Source organism: Manihot esculenta, chromosome 8 (genome assembly GCF_001659605.2).
Source record: "Manihot esculenta cultivar AM560-2 chromosome 8, M.esculenta_v8, whole genome shotgun sequence".
Lineage (NCBI taxonomy): Eukaryota > Viridiplantae > Streptophyta > Magnoliopsida > Malpighiales > Euphorbiaceae > Manihot > Manihot esculenta.
The window spans coordinates 31,467,478-31,486,917 of NC_035168.2; the positions used below are offsets into that span (position 1 = coordinate 31,467,478).

At 39.5% G+C, this 19,440-nt stretch overlaps 1 protein-coding gene across 1 annotated transcript; it reads right to left on the reverse strand.

Annotated features, from left to right (window-relative positions):
* Window positions 1-8,662: 8,662 nt before the first annotated feature.
* Window positions 8,663-19,217, reverse strand: LOC110621015 (calcium-dependent protein kinase 13). Its single transcript, XM_021765008.2, has 7 exons — window positions 18,259-19,217; window positions 16,914-17,057; window positions 16,537-16,689; window positions 11,295-11,410; window positions 11,003-11,170; window positions 9,316-9,546; window positions 8,663-9,228 (listed from the first exon to the last, which is right to left on the reverse strand). The coding sequence occupies exons 1-7, from the start codon at window positions 18,878-18,880 to the stop codon at window positions 9,079-9,081; spliced, it is 1,584 nt and encodes a 527-aa protein (XP_021620700.1). The 5' UTR covers window positions 18,881-19,217; the 3' UTR covers window positions 8,663-9,078.
* Between the last annotated feature and the right edge of the window lie 223 nt (window positions 19,218-19,440).

Here is a 19,440-nt window from a genome sequence, read left to right on the forward strand (position 1 = left end):
GAGGTGTGGAGGATCCAAGCTCCAAAAGCCTCCAAGCTCCAAAAGCCTCCAAGCTCCAAAACTCCTTTTAAAGCTTCAAAACTTCAAAAACAGGGTAGATATTATGAAAACTTGAAGGATGGGTAGAGAAAAACATGAAAATGACCAAAGGAGGACCGAGACTCATCTGAGCTCGAGAATGGGGAGAAAACTCGCCCATTGCCGATCTGAGGGCTCTTTATAGGTGGCCTGCTGAACCACCTTCGGCAGCCTAACGTGCCCCCTAAACTCATGCATGTTCGGCGGCCGAACTTGAGGTTCGGCGGCCGAACCTGGTTCATTCAAACAAGGCTTTCGGAGGCCAAAGGCACTCCCGAAACCTTCCCATGTTCGGCGGCCGAACTTCACTTTCGGCGGCCGAACCTGGCAAATGCCTCCTTGGTCTTTTCCTTTTAAAAACTCAAATCTTTTTCATTTAAAACCATGAAATCAGTAAAAACATTTTAGAAAACACCTTTTACCCTACAAGAAGACTCTGGCATCATCAAAATCCCAGATTCCCACGGAGATTCCGCCGGGAGGTAGGGATTCCGATGCCGAAATCTAGCCGGGTATTACATTTACTTTGCTTGCTTTTTCAGCTTCATTGGGCTACTTATTCTGTTAAACAATCCGTCTTGTCAAGAATGAAACGCTTAAACTATGTGCTTCGTAATTTTTCCACTATACTATTTTTCCTTTTTGCCCTCAAACCCATCAGAATTAAAATTCTATCAATTGACTGAACTTTTGACTTATAAATTTATCTATTTCACTAAGGCATTTTTATCTGTACGTTCTTTCTGAGCTGGACTAGCCTTACCCGTGAACTCAGTTTTTAATAGTGGGTTGAACTTTCAACTTATGAGTTTTTATGATTCCTGCAAGGACATCCTTATTTTTCTCTTATTACTTTATTACTATGGTCTCGGGCACATAGCCTTTGCAGAGTAACAATAAGTCAGATCATGTACCTTTTAAGGTGATGAGCAAGGCTGGCCTTTTGTTTTTAGTTCTGTTCTGATAGGAATTGCGGCTGGGGCCTTATCTGCTCACGCCATTGGATTTCCTTTTAGTTTATAAGAGGTTTGTTGTCTTCAGTTTGTCTTTGAGCTTTCTGAGCTCGGTTCTCTCTTGCTTGGCTTTCTGAATTCGTGTTTTCAGGTCAGCACTTTTGGCCTCTTGTTGCCTTTGTCTTCTTAGCTCGGCTTCCCGCACTGGGAGATCTTTGGGATCCCAGTCTTGTTATGCCAGGAGATCTTGGGGATCCTGGTGTTCTATCTCCCTGAGGTCTCGATGTCTCAGTTCAGTTTATGTTGGTGCCGGGAGATCTTGGGGATCCCGGTCTTCCACCTCCCTGAGGTCTCTATGTCTCAGTTCGGTTTATGTCCCGGTCTTCTACCTCCCTGAGGTCTCTATGTCTCAGTTCGGTTTATGTTGGTGCCGGGAGATCTTGAGGATCCCGATCTTCTACTTCCCTAAGGTCTCTATGTCTCAGTTCGGTTTATGTTGGTGCCGGGAGATCTTAGGGATCCCGGTCTTCTACCTCCCTGAGGTCTCTATGTCTCAGTTCGGTTACTTGTATTGGGCTTTTGACCACCATATCATCTGCACAAACTTCTACGTTCCTGCCGATCTGACTTTTGAAGATTTTGTTCATCAGTTTTTGGTATGTCGCCCCGACGTTCTTCAGCCCGAAGGGCATGGCTTTATAACAATAAGTCCCACCTTCTGTTATGAACGAGGTCTTTTCTTCATCCGACCTGTCCATTGGGATTTGGTGATAACCAGACATATCATCCAAAGAAGACATGTAATCAAAACCGGCCGTAGAGTCGACCATTTTATTAATGTCAAGAAGGGGGTAACAATCCTTAGGACATGCTTGATTTAGGTCAGTGAAGTCTATACACATCCTATATTTGCCATTGGCTTTCTTGACTACTACAAGATTTGCTAACCATTGTAGGTACATCACTTCCCTAATAAACCCGGCCTCCTCTAGCTTTCGTACCTCCTCCTTGGTGGCCTGTTGCTTTTCCCTTCCTACCACCCTTTTCTTCTGCTTCACCGGCTCATTCGACCTCATGTTCCTTCAATGATCATGTTGATGGTCCCACTGGACCCATCATTCACTGGTCCCGCTCCCATTCTCTTGAGTGTTTGCACTGCTGGGTTCGGCTGAGGCCTTTGTCCCTCCAGTTTCTTCACAAAGTTCTTGAGGTGTCCCCTCTTTATCAGCCTCTCGATCTCAGTAATCAACTGGAAGCAGTTATTGGTGTCATGGCCATGTGTGCGATGATACTGACAGTATTTATCAGGATCTCGCTGGTCTGCTTCCGTTCTCATAGGTCTAGGCCATTGTAAGAACTCCTTGTCTTGGACGGCCATGAGCACTTCGGCTCTGGAGGCATTGAGTAGGGTCGACTTCTCTGGAACCCACGACATAAGTGATTTCTATTCTGGAACCCTGAGAGGGAGGGGTCTTTGGTCCCTTCGCTCCCAGGGCTGTCTGTAGGGCTCAGGCCTTCTGCCTTGCCTTTTCTCCTGCCTTTCCGGTCTCCTTTCCTCCGGGGCTTTCCCCTTATCTGCCACTCCTTTGGCGAAACTGCTTGTCATCAAGGCATCATCCTACCTTATGTATTTCTCTGCCCTCTTCATCAGCTCGGCCAGTGAGGTAGGGGGCTTCCTGCTCAACGAGCCAAAGAACTCGGGCGAAGTCATCCCTTTCTGCATGGCCTCCACTGCTCTACCCTCATCCAGCTCGGGAATCTGCAAGGCCTCCGTATTGAAACGAGCAACGTATTCCCTGAGCAATTCATCCCTTCTCTGCTTGACTGTCTCCAAATAACTTGTCTTTCTGTCTGCAGGCACCCCGGCAATGAACCGGCTGATGAAGTGAGTGGCCAGATCTCCAAAGCTTCTGATGCTTTCGGTCTCAAGGCTGTTAAACCATGTTCGTGCTGGCCCCGAGAGCATCGTCGGGAATACCTTGCACATCAAGGCATCTGACAAAGTCTGCAGCTCCATGAAAGTCTTGTAGCTCAAGACGTGCTCCCGGGGGTTTCCAGCTCCGTCGTACGCTGCCATAGGCGGCATCATAAATTTCTTTGGGACGGTCTCCTGCTGCACCCACTTCGAGAAGGGTGAAAAGGTAAGCAAGAAGAGTTTGGCTGGGGTCCTTCACCCCTAACTCAGCCAAGAGCTGCTCTCTCATCTTCTGCAGCTTTTGATCTACGCTCTCTTCTTCCTGTCTGGGCCTTTTCTCCACGCGACATTCCTCCTCCTATGTCTCGCTCCCCATTCTTCTGGTTGTTCCGGTAGAATAACTATCGACTTTATCATTCTCTATCAGCTCCCTCACCCTCCTTCCATGAACTCGAGCTTCCGGCTCTTCCTCTTCTTCGGCTCTTCTCCCCCTGTCTCCGGTTTCTCGGCTGACGGTTTGGAGATGGTTGAAGGTAGGCTGAGGTTCATTGGTCCGGGACTCTTCTACCACTGGCAACACATTTATTGGGGTATTGAGGCCCTGCTATTGCATCATCTTCCCCAGTCAGTGGGCGGTGTTGTAATACCCGGCTAGATTCCGGCATCGGAATCCCTACCTTCTGGCGGAATATCCGTTGGAATCTGGAATTTTGATGATGCCAGAGGCTTCTAGAGGGGTAAAATGTGTTTCTAAAATGTTTTCACTTGATTTTATGGTTTTTAAATGGAAAAGAATTGAGTTTTGAAAAGAAAAGACCAATGAGGCATTTGCCAGGTTCGGCCGCCGAAAGTGAAGTTCGGCCGCCGAACATGGGAAGGTTTCGGGAGTGCTTTTGGCCTCCGAAAGCTTTGTTTAAACGAGCCAAGATTTGGCCGCCGAACCTTAAGTTCGGCCGCCGAACATGCATGAGTTTAGGGGGCACGTTAGGCTGTCGAAGGTCTTTGACCAGGCCACCTATAAAGAGCACTCAGATCGGAAATGGGTGAGTTTTCTCCCCATTCTCGAGCTCAGGTGAGTTTTTGTACTCCTTTGGTCATTTTCGTATTTTCTCTACCCATCCCTCAAGTTTTCATGAGTTCTACCCTTGTTTTGAAGTTTTGAAGCTTAAAAAGGAGTTTTGAAAGCTTGGAGGCTTTTGGAGCTTGGATCCTCCACACCTCCGAGTTAGGGATCGCACCACCCCTCGATCTTCAAGAGGTAAGTGTAGATCCTTGCTTTCCTTGTGTTGTAATGAAGTTTTAAGTAAGTTTAGTGATGTTTTGATGGTTGAGTATGGGTAGATATGCATGTTTAGGTTTTTGTGGGTTTTATGCCCAATGTATGCTTATGCCTGTTTATGTGATGTTATGTTGAAGGTTTAAACTAGTTTATGCATGTGGGAGAGTGTATGCATGATTGGGAAAGAGCAAGTTAGGTTTTGAGTAGTTTTGATGGTTTTGGCTTATGTGGGTCATAAGCTATTTATGTGTGCTCTATGATGTTCTTTATTGGAGTTTAAGCTTGTTTAAGCTCCTTTGTGCATGGTTAAGGGTTTATGCATGTTTTGGAGAGGTTGGGTGCTTGTTTTGGGGTGTTTGGAAGGCTTGGGAGTCTTGTATGCATAAGAGGCTGAGTTCTGGACGAACTCAGGTTCGGCCGCCGAAGGTAGTTTCGACCGCCGAACCTGCCTGTGGATGCATGGTTTGGCCGCCTAACCTTGCCCCCGAAAGTTGAGTTTTGGCTTGAAAGCAGACTTTCGGCCGCCGAAGGAAGGTTCGGCCGCCGAAAGTGCCTGACTTTCGTCTCTGAAGAGGGACTTTCGGCCGCTGAAGGTGCCGCCGAAAGTGCCCGAGTTTCGTCTCTGGAGAGAGGGTTCGGCCGCCGAAGGTGCCGCCGAAAGTGCCCTGTCCAGCCTTTTCTTGGTTGTTTTCTATGCATGTTTTGAGGTTGTTTTAGGGGGTTTTTGGGTAGTTGTTTATGAGTTGTTTAGAGTGTGTTTGGCACCTCATTCGAGTCCACCTGTGTAGGATCGGACCCGAGGGACCGAGGAGGCCATCAGTGTTAGCTGTTGCAGAGTCAGTTCAGTGTCTGTCTGAGGTGAGTAGAACTAAACTTAATCTTTATTTTACAAAATTAAATGCCTAAAGCATGTTCATGCATCATGTTTATATGTAATAGGTTGATTGCACTAGTCACACGAATATGACGCATTGCATTATTTACTGTTGGTGTGGATGGACCAAGGCGACCCTAATAGTCCTAGATATGTTATGTTAATGAAGTCCTGAGGAGCCCGAAGGGCCGAGCATAATGAAGCCCTGAGGAGCCCGAAGGGCCGGGCATAATGAAGTCCTGAGGAGCCCGAAGGGCCGAGCATAATGAAGTCCTGAGGAGCCCGAAGGGCCGGGCACCATGTTATGTTACAGTCAGAGGGAGTTTTGGTGGTCATGTCCATCCGTTATGTGAAATGTTTATGCTGTGACGCATTTCATGAAAGCATGTAATTAATGAACTATTTTCTTTGTTTCTACTCACTGGGCTTTTTAGCTCACTCCTCTCCCCTAACCCCAGTGTTGCAGGTAGAAGGTCGATCGGGAAGTCTCAAGAGTTAAGGTTATGCTTGTAATAGATTAGTGTTAGTGTGGACATGTAATGTAAACTGAGATAATGAATTGTAATGTAACGTAAAGTAGAGTTTTGTTTATGTATTAGTACTGTGCTTGGCCCTAAGACTTGGTTAGTCCCTTTTTAGTACATGATGTATGTTATGTCAGATGTTGAGTTGTGTTTGAACCAAACTTGTGGCATGTGTTGTTTACCACGCTAGAGTTTGATAAGGACCCTAGTGGAGGTCCTATGCTTATGGTTTTTGATGCATGCACAGGTTAGTTTTGGTTCATTGAATGTGACTCCGGCTTTATGTATGTTATGTTGACCCAGCTAGAGTTTTGATGAGGGCTCTAGTAGGGGGTTTCTTTATGTTTTCAGTTATGTTGCATACAGGTCAAGCTCGGTATTTACATCAGATGCTTAAGTTTTTATGTTTAAGTTTTGATCATGTATGGGATTTGACCAGGTGATAGGAGGTATGTTTGGCTTGCTACGGGTCCTGGCGGCCTTAAGCCGATCTGGATCCTAGCGCCGGTAGCGGTTCGGGCCGTTACAGAGGGGTATCGATTTTCGGATCGTTACAGGTGTTTTGTAACTGAAGGGCGATGGTTTGGAGGTCTTGGTTGGATAAGGCAGCGGTGGGCACATTCCCTGCCAGGCTTGGCGAGGGGTTAAAGGGGATTGTTGTTTGGTTGTTTGGGGTTGTAGGACTGGAGAAAGAGAACTGCGGCCCCTCTTGGACAGAGTTCAAGTCGTTGGGAGTGTTAATGGTGTTGTTTTCATTGTGGTTAGCTATCGTGGATCTCAGTGGGTATTGCAAGAGTGGAACTCCGGCGATGAAAAGATCTCCTTCGTCCCCACAGACGGCGCCAATTGATGATCTGAGATCCAGTAAAAAAGGGTTTTACAAGGGTTCCGTAAATATAACCCCCCCCAAAAGGCCCTTTTTGTGAGGAGGGTGTTCCTCCCTTTATTCCTTTCCTTTTGTCCGCTAGTGACGTATAACAGACTGCCCATCATTGGGCCACTTGTCCCTGCCATGTTGATACGGACGTACGAGAATATCAGATCCCTGCCCCCTGCATAACGGCCTCTGATTCTCCTCGGGCGCGCATGCTGAGGGCCCCACAAGACAGATGGGTCGGTTTCCTTCTTAGTTCCGAGCTGGGCTGGAAGATAAGATTAGAACTGAGCCCAAAGAGGATCTGTTTGATGAGCCGTATGGGCCGGGTTGGCCTGATTGAGAAATTTAGATGGAGTCCGGTCTCAAGGCAGAACGGGCTGGACCTGGTTCAAGCGGGAGACTCGAGGGCCTCCAAATAATGGGCTATTGTCATGGGTCTGGCCCCAGACCGGGATGAAGAAATTCAGCGGTCATTATTACTCTTAATATTTACCCCCTCATCAGTTGGACAGTAACGGATGAAAAGGTAAAGGGGCAATTGATGATGATCTAAGATCCAGTAAAAAAGGGTTTTACAAGGGTTCCGTAAATTTAACCCCCCAAAAGGCCCTTTTTGTGAGGAGGGTGTTTCTCCCTTTATTCCTTTCCTTTTGTCCGCTAGTGACGTATAACAGACTGCCCATCATTGGGCCACCTGTCCCTGCCATGTTGATACGGACGTACAAAAATATCAGATCCCTGCCCCCTGCATAACGGCCTCTGATTCTCCCCGAGTGCGCATGCTGAGGGCCCCACAAGACAGATGGGTCGGTTTCCTTCTTAGTTCCGAGCTGGGCCGGAAGATAAAATTAGAACTGAGTCCAAAGAGGATTTGTTTGATGAGCCGTATGGGCCGGACTGGCCTGATTGAGAAATTTAGGTAGAGCCCGGTCTCAAGGCAGAACGGGCTGGACCTGATTCACGCGGGAGACTCGAGGGCCTCCAAATAATGGGCTACTGTCATAGGTCTGACCCCAGACCGGGATGAAGAAATCCAACGGTTATCAGATAATATAAAAGAATACAAGGTTAAAGAGCTAAATTAAGCTTGAGTTTTTTAATTTTTTTTAAAAAAATTATTATTAGCATTATAAAGTTTAATTAAAATATTTTAATTTTCATTATAAGTTAATAATATAGAATTCCTAACAAATCGATTTGGTTTTATTAATTTTTTTCTAATAAAAATCAAATCGAATTAAAGTAATTAAAACTTTTAAAAATAAAAATTAAATCGAAACTAAATCAAATTAAACTAATTCAATTTAAATTTATTTTTTAATTTAAATCAAATACTAAACTGAATCAAATTAAATCAATTCAATTTAATTTATTTATATTTAAAATCAATTCAGTCTGATTTTTAAAAATAATAAAATTTTAATTTTTCACTTAGTAAAATCATTTAAGTTTACTCAGTACAGTCGAAAATGACTTGTGGCAAATTAGAAGCTAAACACTTCACATCCTCCATAATTCCTCGAACTGCTAAAGAACTACCTTTAGCCATATGAATGATTAATAATGCATCCACTTCAACACACATATACTTCTGATTCTAACAATGGCCATGGTAATATATACATCCGTTAAAGTAGATGGCGAAGTAATCTGGGCTGAGGGATTATGGACGGCAGCTATTATTTATATATATATATATATAATGTTAATTATTAGTCCTTTTAGTTAAAGTTGACAAAATTTTGAAAAGATTTTTAAAGGTTAAGAGAGTTTTTGCAAGGTTAAATTATTATTACTTCTACCCTTTTTTTATTCGAAAATTTTCTCATGACTTAAATATGCATGGGCATAATCAAGAGAGATCCATTGGCACAAGAAATTGACATAATAAAGAAGGCACTCGATTACCATAAATTTAAAGGAAAAAAGAATAGCAGCATTCAAAAAAACCAACATATGCAATTATCCTGAAGTATTACAAAGCATTGAGTCAAAAAACAGGTAGGCCCAACACAAGTTCAATCTGGGTCTAGAATGTCGACATAAAAATCTAACTACAAAAATATCAGTGTTTTTTTATTTTTCAAATTCCTTTTGCGATTGAATTATTGGGGTGGGGGAGGGGAAGGGGAAATAATTTAATAGGACAGGAGGCGTGGGTCAAATTCCCAAACACAAACAGCAGATTATATCATCGCATTAACTCTTTCTTTGACGAGAATATACTACAGCCCTATGGAGTTCAAAACTCACATTCCCATGTCTCGCGTCAACAGGAAAATTATCAAAAGAAGGAAAAAAAGGGCAGAATCATACATCTTGAACCAAGGCTACAAAGGCACTATTTTTACACGTCAACATTTCCAGTGGGAGAGAGAGAGAGAGAGAGAGAGAGAGAGAGAGGGAGAGAGAGATGTAATCAGCCTCCATAATATTCCTAAGCTCCCAAGAAAAGGGCCCCGCTTAATCAAGATAGCCCCACCAAATAATCACAGAAGAAAGCGAATCTAAGATGAACAATGATGAAATACTTCCTTTTCATGGATTTAATTAAACTGATACCTTGTGTGTATATATGTCACTCATTCCCCAAGTTTAGTGAACCATCCTTCATCAATTTCATACTTAGACTGTTAAATCTTCCTCTGGAATAATGACGGGAAGCCTTCCTCCAATCTGTTCCAGTTTTCATCATAGCAACAAATTCATCGTAGCTGATTTTCCCATCCTGCATTCATTGGAGAGTAGCATGTCAGATTTCAATGTGCTGCATAAAAATGGCCAAAGTAATGATGATGAAATATTGGCTCTTCACCTTGTCTGTGTCCACTTCTTGGAAGATGTCATTTGCTACATTTGAACAATCATCTGCACCGTCTTCCATCAAGGCATCCCGGAGTTCATCTGGTTCGATATAACCATTGCCATCCTTGTCAAAGTAGGAAAATGCCTTGCGAAGATGCTCATCATTGGCCATCCTTTGCAGATGAAGGGAAACAGCAACAAATTCCCCATAATCTAGCGTACCTTTCCCATTAGTATCTACCTGTTGTCAAACAATTTGAATGTAAAAACAAAAGAAACTACTTTATAAAAATTATTTCTTCCATTCTTTTCAAGAAAGTTTATGTCACAAGATTATTTGTTATAATCTTTTCAAGTCAGACAGATTAAGCAGATTTGTAGAGACACCTTTCATTGTAATGATGTTTATAGGTTAATTCCACAAATCACCCCACATTTCTCTCAAGACTTCAGTTTCGACCTGGATGTTTAAAATATAATACTTGAAGGCTTCAAATAATTTGCATTGTTTACCATTATTAGTTCTCTGTAATATTTGGCTTACAGAAACCATGTGATAGAAGCTTGCTAATTTTCTTATCATTCTTTTTCTTTCTTTTTTCCCAAAAAACAAACCAAGTTTAATTTCCTCCCCCATCTCCCCCACCCCAACCCCCACTCCCCAAGGAAAAGAAAAATAAACAAACCACTTCCCTCCCACCTCATTACCTTCTCTTTACAACTTAATATGGCGCAGCCTTAATAACTTGCAAGCACATTAGTGAGTTTGCATATTCAGTATATTTGTTATTGCCATCTAAATTTTGTTGTTGCTGTCTAATTTATTAGAAAGTCTGAAATCAGGAATAAAACTCAATCTTCTAATTAAAAATATCTACTATTGATTCAACTTGAGTTCATGACAGGAATACTTACCCTCAAACCCATTCAACACAATCACATACAAGTGGTAAACAGAACTGAGACCATAGCACCACCTATGGCATTTGAATCGAATATGTTGCTGGATATGGAGAATGAATGAAGTGGAAATGATAAGGGTGGCAGAGAAGAAAGATGACAACAAATATGCTCTATGATGAAGTGGAAGAGACCACAGTCTATATGGGAGAAGCGTAGAACAGATATTAATATCGGAAAGAGAACAGATGTAATCCTCATAATGGGGAGGGAGGAAATGGCAGCATGAAATTCTTTCTTCAAGAGTATCCACATGATGAATTACAGTAAGAAAGAGTAAACAAGGAAGCCATAATATAATTGCAAACAGAGTGTGTACGTGTGAATGGTTAATTGTATATTGATTCCAGATAACTAAATATGCTGGAGACTTAAACTAAGCGATTACATTCAAGCCAAGCATATTTTGCGTGAGGTTCCAGCTGCCACATGCTTGAGATAAGCTTCTCAAGCCACAAGGTTCTCTCTTTAGGGTCAAAATCAGCATTTTCAGAGCAGCCTAAAAGCATTAAGTACTTCTAGAACTACTAACCAACGAAGGATTTACCTAGTCAGATGGTTTAAGATTCCAGCAGTCATGCCACATATAGATTGCTAATTTCCAATGTTTCAGATGCAACTCCCTTTTTTTATGCACAAACATGAGCAATGGGGAAACAAGGGCTTAAGATGTACTTGTTGCAATCCAGCTAGAGGTATTGTTGATGACAGAGAAAACATAAAGAAAGTATACTCACTGCTTCAATAAGCATTTGAACTTCAGACTCTGCGAGCTGGGAGTTAAAATTACGGAGTCCAGCTTTCAATCCTTCAATTGAGACAATACCATCATTATCAGTGTCCATCTTCCTGAACATCTCTTTGATGTCTTCAACTTCTTCGATGGACAAGAAATCAGCAATAACCTGAATGAAAGTACCAACTACTTATTTTCTGAATGCGACAGAAAAAAAAAAAAAGAAAAAGGAAAAAAAAGAAGAAGAAGAAGAAGATAGAAACAGAGATGAAAATTTTGGCGGGAAAACCAACCCTTAGAGCTTTTCTTTTGAATCTGTTCATCATTGAGAATTGTTTAAGTCTTGACTTGACAACATCACCAAGAGGAACATTTGGAGCCTTTTTAGCATTTTGGAGCCATGGGTGCTCTGTAAAAGGAGAAGAACAAATGGTGAAACATTCACGTCTATCATGCAAATTCTAATGCAACAATTAGGAAATCATGGAATTTGATATATTTTCAACTTCACATCCGTTTTAACCCAACACAAAACCCATTCAAAAGGCAAGCCAGAACTACCTTTTCTTTTTTAACCTCAGCCCACATGCAGCCAGACTATTAATTCCTTACTGAATCCAGCCCAATACAATAAAAACGTAAAGAAATTTACATCTTATTAATCAGGTGTCCCAAGATGGGACCCTACGCAAATTCCATGCTTTGGGCCACCTTTGAGGCAAGCCTCAATATACCAGGGTCAGAACTCCCTGCCTAAGCCTGGCTTTTAATTGGGTTGGACTGGGTAAACTGAAAAGGCCCTCAAACCTGTGAACACACACACATACTCAATATTGAAGCACAAGAAAAAACATTGAATTACAAGCTTAGAAGGTATAATTATGAACTAGTATGGTATTTTTAAATAAATGAACCTTTTCCTGCTCTTATCTTTTGACATCATACCCAGTTTGTAAAATTAAGATATTTTAGTATATATATAGGCAACCTTGTATTATTTCTTATCTACATGTTGTTTATATTATAAAGATCTCAAATATAGTTGATCCAAAAATGGTAGTTTTGGGGTTGTGGAAAGGTTATAGGTATAGGCATCCTGCTTATATTAGTATATCATATGTGAGGGTGTAATGGTTTGGCCTTAACCCATGAGTACAACAGTCTGCTTGGCCCCCTCCCAGTGTTGCTCATGAGAGGGTGACTTAGAATATTAGGTCCTAAATAAATTTCCAAAATGCCAAAGCCCCCATAATCGGATGAGAGATCTAATAAATGCAATTTCCTCATATCCACACAGCAGCACCCCCAAGGCAATTTTGGTATCAACTGTAACAACTTAGCCCAATCTGCATTGCCTATCATATATAACCTATATTTCAATAATACACGCTCAAATGATAATCAACATGCTGATACCACCATGAAAAGGAACGAGCTTAGTAGGTAAACTAGCTTGGCTTGTGGCACAATGTTTTATACCTTCAGTCGCTTTTAATTTTCCAGCTAGTAATTTTAATGTGAACCACAAATTGAAATCTTATGAGAGACATAATAAGGTCAAGCAATATTAGGAAAGGACTTGGAAGTTACGAAGTTGCTTAGATTGCTATTATAAAGAGTTCTCTTATGTAATGATTTAGCCTAAGACAATATCACGTATTCCTAGTACATTAGAGCTATGACATTATTCTTGTAGCTCTCACCTACAAACCTGAGATTTTTGGTTAAATGGTTTCTTGACACGATATCCGAGCCTCTTAGATCAAAAAGGCACAAAAATCAAATCCTAGCTGCCCTTATATGTTAATCTAACATTTCAGCACAAGGTAAAGCGAGTTTGTACTTGTTCACACTTCAAACGCAGTACCCATTTGTGTCCAAGAGTGTGTTTGAGAAATAAATCTATTCTTGTGACTTTCACTAACAAATTTGAGCTTTTAAGTTGAGTGATTTCTTAACAACAAGAATACATAAATTATAATGATGCCTAGTCAAAGTAGAAACATAGTCAACATTTCGATATACTCTCTACTCGTATTACCTAGATAGGAACGGACATTTGAAACCTTGAAACCTAAATGAAGCCCACCCAAGACTTGAAAGCTGAAAGGTCCCCCGTCTCAACCTCCCCGATTTTGTTTCCATCTATGATGGATTTTCATTCAGATGTTTTGGGTTATGTGTCATTATTATAGTTTTCAACTCAAGATTTGAATCAAGGATAGAAATCTTCATTTCATGAATCGAGAATCGAATCAAATCCAATTGTAAGATTCGCTAAAAATTTTAAAAATCAATTAAAAATAATATATATTTTAAAAATAAGTAAAAAATATATCATACTGACAAATTTTGATAAATATAGAATTATCATTTATCAAATTAGAAATATTCTTCATAATAGAATAATATTTATATATTAGTTACATGGTTTTATATTGTTGAATCCCACAATGTACTCTTAGTTATGAACTTTGGAATTGTAGATGATAGTTATAATTGTACATATACTAAAACTCTCATTTAAATTTGATCAAATAATTAAATAGTAAAAAATGATAGCAGATTAGGAAATCATTAATGTAAATTTTCATAACTTGACAACTATAATTAGCTAAGTAGCTAAGTAAATTAACCAAAAAGGAAAAAAAGAAAAAAAATAGTTGGAGGAAGAAAAATAGTTAAGAAAATGTTTTATACATACTTTTTATAGCAGAAATTAATAAAATCTTAAATTTTGAAAATATAAGATTTAACAAACTCTTTATAAATAATTAATTGAATCGGGTGAGAATTCAATTGATTCATATTGATTCGCCTGATTCATTATCAATGTTTTAATTTAGTCACAATTAATGTACCCTATAGATTTGAATCACTAGGATGTAGAATCGAATAAAAAATCGTAAGATCCAGGTAGATTTAAAATTCATCTTATATATTCGAATTGAATTGTTGAAAAATAGATTTGAAAAGAGAATTGTAAGATTCTAACAACAATGGTCATTAGTTACAAAACACGAGTTTCAGAGTATGCTAGGGTTTCGATAAAGGAAGAGTTAGAGTCCCACCATGACTCTTACTATCAGTAGGAGTCCAAGTCTTGTCCTACTTACAACTCCTACTTCAATCAGACTCATAGCAAGTAGATGCTACTCCTAACAAGATCCCACAACTGGCTCCATAAATTGGGGCCTTCCGGTATGTTCTCGATCTTGGTTCATTACTCCATTTTCTTATTTTCTCATTAGAGGCCATTGCTAACTTAGCCATCAGACTATTTGCCATACACCCAACCAATACTATAGATCCGTAACGACATTGACATCAAGAACAACATCAATTCCTATTTATACTATAGATCCGTAACAACATTGACATCAAGAACAACATCAATTCCTATTTAAAATTCTAATTAGGAAAAATTAAAATATTTCTTTTACTATTAAGAAGAGATATCCCATTAATAAAATTACAAAAATTATGTTTTACCGAAAGGCATAACCGAACAGACTAAAAAACAGCTAAAATAACCAAAACAAGAAAAGGCTTAATTGAACCAAATAAATTGATGCACACCCCTAATATTCAAGGGATTAAATGTCTTCAGGTCTATTTTCTTGAGTCAAATTATATTGATTGCTTACATAGCAATCGACAATTTAGCATTCCTAAAAAGCAACCAAAGAGAACTTTAGGTGTCCACAAGTCCCATGTACTGTTTTTCTTTGTCTATGCTTTTGAAAATTCTCCCTTAGGATTCAACTATTCTTGTTTAATCATCTAATTTGCTTCTTAATTCACCATTCTCTACTTATCTCACACTTGTTCGATTCATTGGCAAACTCAGCTAGCTTCCAGCAAGTTCAATGCTCAAAGATTATTTATTCAAATAAGAACATGAAAGAAAATAACATGAGATTGGAACTTGAGAGAGAACATTTATTTTACTACAAAAAAATCACTTCTGTTAGAACTTCATATTTCAAGATTTCTATTAAAAGAATTTGTTCTCTTTTTCTTCCTCATTTTCTTTTTCTTCAAAAATTGAATAGAAATATATTAGCATTAAATTTGCGTAATAACATGGTTGGACAAAGTAAATGGAGTTCCAACTATTGAGTGAGGCATATTTGAGTAAACTTAACCCTCTGATCCCCTTTCCTACCTTCAATTAGTACAATTACAACATCTTAAAGGTTTGCATCAATCAATTGCTAGTCAAATAGGTTAATCATATATGGCCTCCTTCACCATGTTAATCTGCTATCTCAGTGGTAACTCAGCATAGGAACACAACTCATAACATGAGTCAAGCTACTGGAGATAATTAAACACCAATACAAAGCGTGAAATAAAATTTATTCATGCAAAGTTCAGAAGTTGTCAAATTCATGACCCCTAATTCAATTAACATACTTGCCATTGAGTAAGCACTTCAAGTCAGATCTATTCATTGAACGATCTTATCTAAGCTAAGCTGTAGTTGCATCATAATTAAATACACAGTAGATTTTTCCCACCCCATATTCTTCTGTAAGTTTGTATTATCCGCATCATATTCAAAATTTTGGTTACATGTCTTTCAGGAGAATTTAATTGAAGATTTTCCCACTTAAGAAAAAAAAAAGTATCCAGTATTGAGCAACTTAAAAAATATAGCGAACATATTGGTGAAAATTGACAAAATGGGACTGAAATATAAAGAGAGAGAGAGAGAGAAATTCTGAATTTAAACATAGAATAATGGTACAATTTCAAACTCTAACAGTTCTAAAAAGCAGCTATTCAAAAAAATCACTACAATAATATTACTAAACCATGTTTCATTACGTGTAATGAAAGCAAGAGAGAAGTAGTTCAGCATATACATAAATATCTTATAGCAGATTCTTTAGAAGAAAACACTACATTGGCATGAACCTCGTAATAGTAGTTCAATAAAGAAATATATATATATAAATTGCATAGTCCACTCTTAAAAAAATCACTGCACTGACATGAACCTTTTATAGTAGCGTACATGTGAAGCATACAAAACAAGGTAAAGGTTAGAAATATTTGGGTAGCATTACTGTCTACATTTTTCCTACAATGCACCATGCATGCTTTATATCTTCAAATCATTTTAGCCAGATCACCATGCAGTTGCAGCTAAAGGTAACTTTCCTCGTGGGAAAATTTTTCCCTTTTTAGTTTCCTTGTTTATTTATTTTCATAGTCTTCATAGATTGGTAATTATAGTTTTGTAGAATAAGAACAGCTAGTTATTAAATGAAAGACAGATATAAAAATCTTAAACCAACAAGAAAAAGAAAAGCATAGAAAGGATACTTGCAAGACTTAAATCAAGACCCAGAATCTTCAGAAATGTCATGCAACTATATCACAAAGTAGCATCTCAATCAGGCCAAAAGATATGCTTAAAAGCAGAAGGGACAAAAATAAAACACAACTGCCAAATTTTCTAACTTGCAAAAGGAAATGAAATTAATTTTATCGTGATACCAAGCAACATCAAAGATATGTAAATACCTAGCACTTGCTTTGCAGTCAGTCGAAGCTTTGGGTCTGGCTCCAACATCTGCTTGACTAGACTCTTGGCACTCTCAGAAATGTTTGGCCACGGATCTCGTTTGAAGTCTATAATCCCTCGAAGAATGGCCTGTGCAACTCCTTGCTCAGACTCTGTATTAGAAAGTGCATATAGCTAAAGTGAACAATTTAACATTTTAAGGAAAAATACAAAATAAAACTAAAGACAAGAACGAATAATAGCAGTGACAATGTCAACAATAGGCGAATAAGAAAGATATCAGGCAACAGATGGTGCAACTACACATCGCAGCACCCTCCGCACACATGCAGAGAGAGAGAGAGAGAGAGAGAGAGAGAGTAAATAATATAATCACCAGCCCAGAATGGGGGAACTCCACACAACAGAATGTAAAGAATGACCCCTGCACTCCATATGTCAATTTCCGGCCCATAGTTCCGTTTGAGCACCTCTGGAGCCATGTAATATGGACTTCCAACAATTTCAGAGAACCTCTCACCTAGAATATTTAAAAAGTCACAGTAGATTTCATCAGCATAAAATATTAAGTAAAAGAAAAATTATAAGCAATTACGCATGTTTAGGCCACATGACCACTGCTTCACATTTTATTGACAAAATAACTTATTTTTGGAAGCCACTTGCTTCGACAAAAAAAAAATGCCTGTATAAGTGAGAAAAGAACCAAGTCATATCTAGAACCTAAAGGACACGACCCACCTTTCCACTGGCATGTGGCGAATCTTTTACATGTACACTATCTGGCATAAAGCACTTTTGAGCTTTGCCATCATGAGCTTGATGTCCTGAATCACTATGGTAACAAATTTTGACAACATTTTAAGTTACGCTTGCCATTGCCAAGCTAGACTAATCTGACACTGAACTGTTAACTTGGTTTTTCACAGGAGAATTCAATCATTTGGACTTGAACACTTTAAAATCAGACAAGATAGACAGAGAATTGCAACATAACAGTAATTACAATTGGGATATTTGATGGAACTAGAGAGTAAAGAGTAATATATCTATGCCTAGTGTAGTGAAATATTTCAAATCGAAACAGAAAGTTAAATGTCATGTATCAGTGTATTAATTGATGGAAAGTCGAATGCATATCTTTCATGCAAGGTCACATAAATATTAAACTATGCATGCTTGGTTGGGTTCCCAAATTCCTGGACGTTTTCAAACTTGGGCCAAGCTTTTTCTTTGGATAGTTTGAAGTTGTTATTTCACCTTTGTGCAGATAAGGGCTTTCTCTACAGTTCATTAAAAATATACTTTGCAATCTGTAGGGAACACAACATTCTGCACTGCAAAAGATAACAATAATACAATATATCGGTCTTATTTATTCCAATGACACAAATGATGGCATAACTGCATGGAGTTTCAAATAATTCATCTCAATTATCCTGGTTTCAACTGATACACTGTGTATTCGTAGCACATTGCAGTCTTCAATCAATAATTTATCTCCCTGCACTACCATTCCCCAAATTATCTAAAAATTTTGCAGATATCTCAGTGCAATGCTCACAAAAGTTTTACATGGCAGCATTTCATTGGAAAGGAATTCCATCCACTATTTCACAAGGAGGGCAGGGAAGCGTGCACATTGACAAGAGATTATTTTCTAATCAAGTCATCCTCACTAATAGTATCCGAAACTAAAACCTTAAAGTTCGAGTTCTCACCTGGCTTGAAAAATATCGACAAGCCAAAATCAATGGCCTTCAAAGGCGAGTTCTCCTTCTTATTTGCAAACAGAAAGTTCTCAGGCTTCAAGTCCCTATGGATTACTCCATGCTTGTGGCACAGCTGCACGACCTCCACAATCGTTCGTGTGACAGCCGCAGCTGCTCTCTCCGTATAATGCCCTCTGGCCACAATCCGATCAAACAACTCTCCTCCCTCGCACAACTCCATCACCAAATGCACCGCATTGTCATCCTCGCAGGCCTCCTTCAAGCTTACAATGCTAGAATTCTTAGGCAAGTGCTTCATTATCGCCACTTCGCGCCTTACATCATCAATATCCACCGCAGTCCTCAGTTTCCGCTTGGAGATACTCTTACAGGCAAGTAACTCTCTGCTATCACGGTCAATACAAAGATAAGTAACTCCAAACTCGCCACGGCCTAATTCACGATCGACAAGGTACTTCTCTTCGATATTCTCTTTGGCAACATCAGTGAGTACAGTTATCGGCGCCTTCTTAGCAGCTCCGGCTTCTTTCTTGGCGTGATCATGGCCGGAGAAGTTGGATTTCACATCTTCTCTGGCGACGGCTGCCGGAGATCTGCAGCAATTCCCCATTCAGAAAAAGCTTGCAGTAAGAAAATGCTGTGATTTAGCACAGATCTCGCAGAAACCGTACTAGGGTTTCACTTTCACATTCTACAGATGAGAACCTACCCCTAACTCTAGAGAGAGAGATTTGAGAATTGAGAAAGGAGAAAGAGAATGCTGTGATATTAGTGAGGCGAGTACGGTGTCTCTTTGTGAGGAGTTCGTCTTTTGATAAGTAATTTTTTTTAGAAATATATTTATTAATTTTTGTAAATTTTAAAAAGAAAGAGAATTCCTTTTATCATTGTCTTTGGCTCTGTGAGTTTTGTCGGCTAATCGAGGTCGGAACGGGACGGCGTGTGGGAACTTGGAACAGAGTAGAGAGAGGCGAGCATTCTAATTTTTATTGGCTGTCTCTCATCTATTCTCTCGTATCGTGGCTACTTTGTGGGCTATAAGCGAGACAGAATGATGGGTATTAGCATAGATTAGTATAAAATAAAATTATATTACATTAAAGCCCCTCAATTCTATTCACATTTCTGTTTCATCCCCCACCCAACTTCATATTGTGAAATGCACGAGGG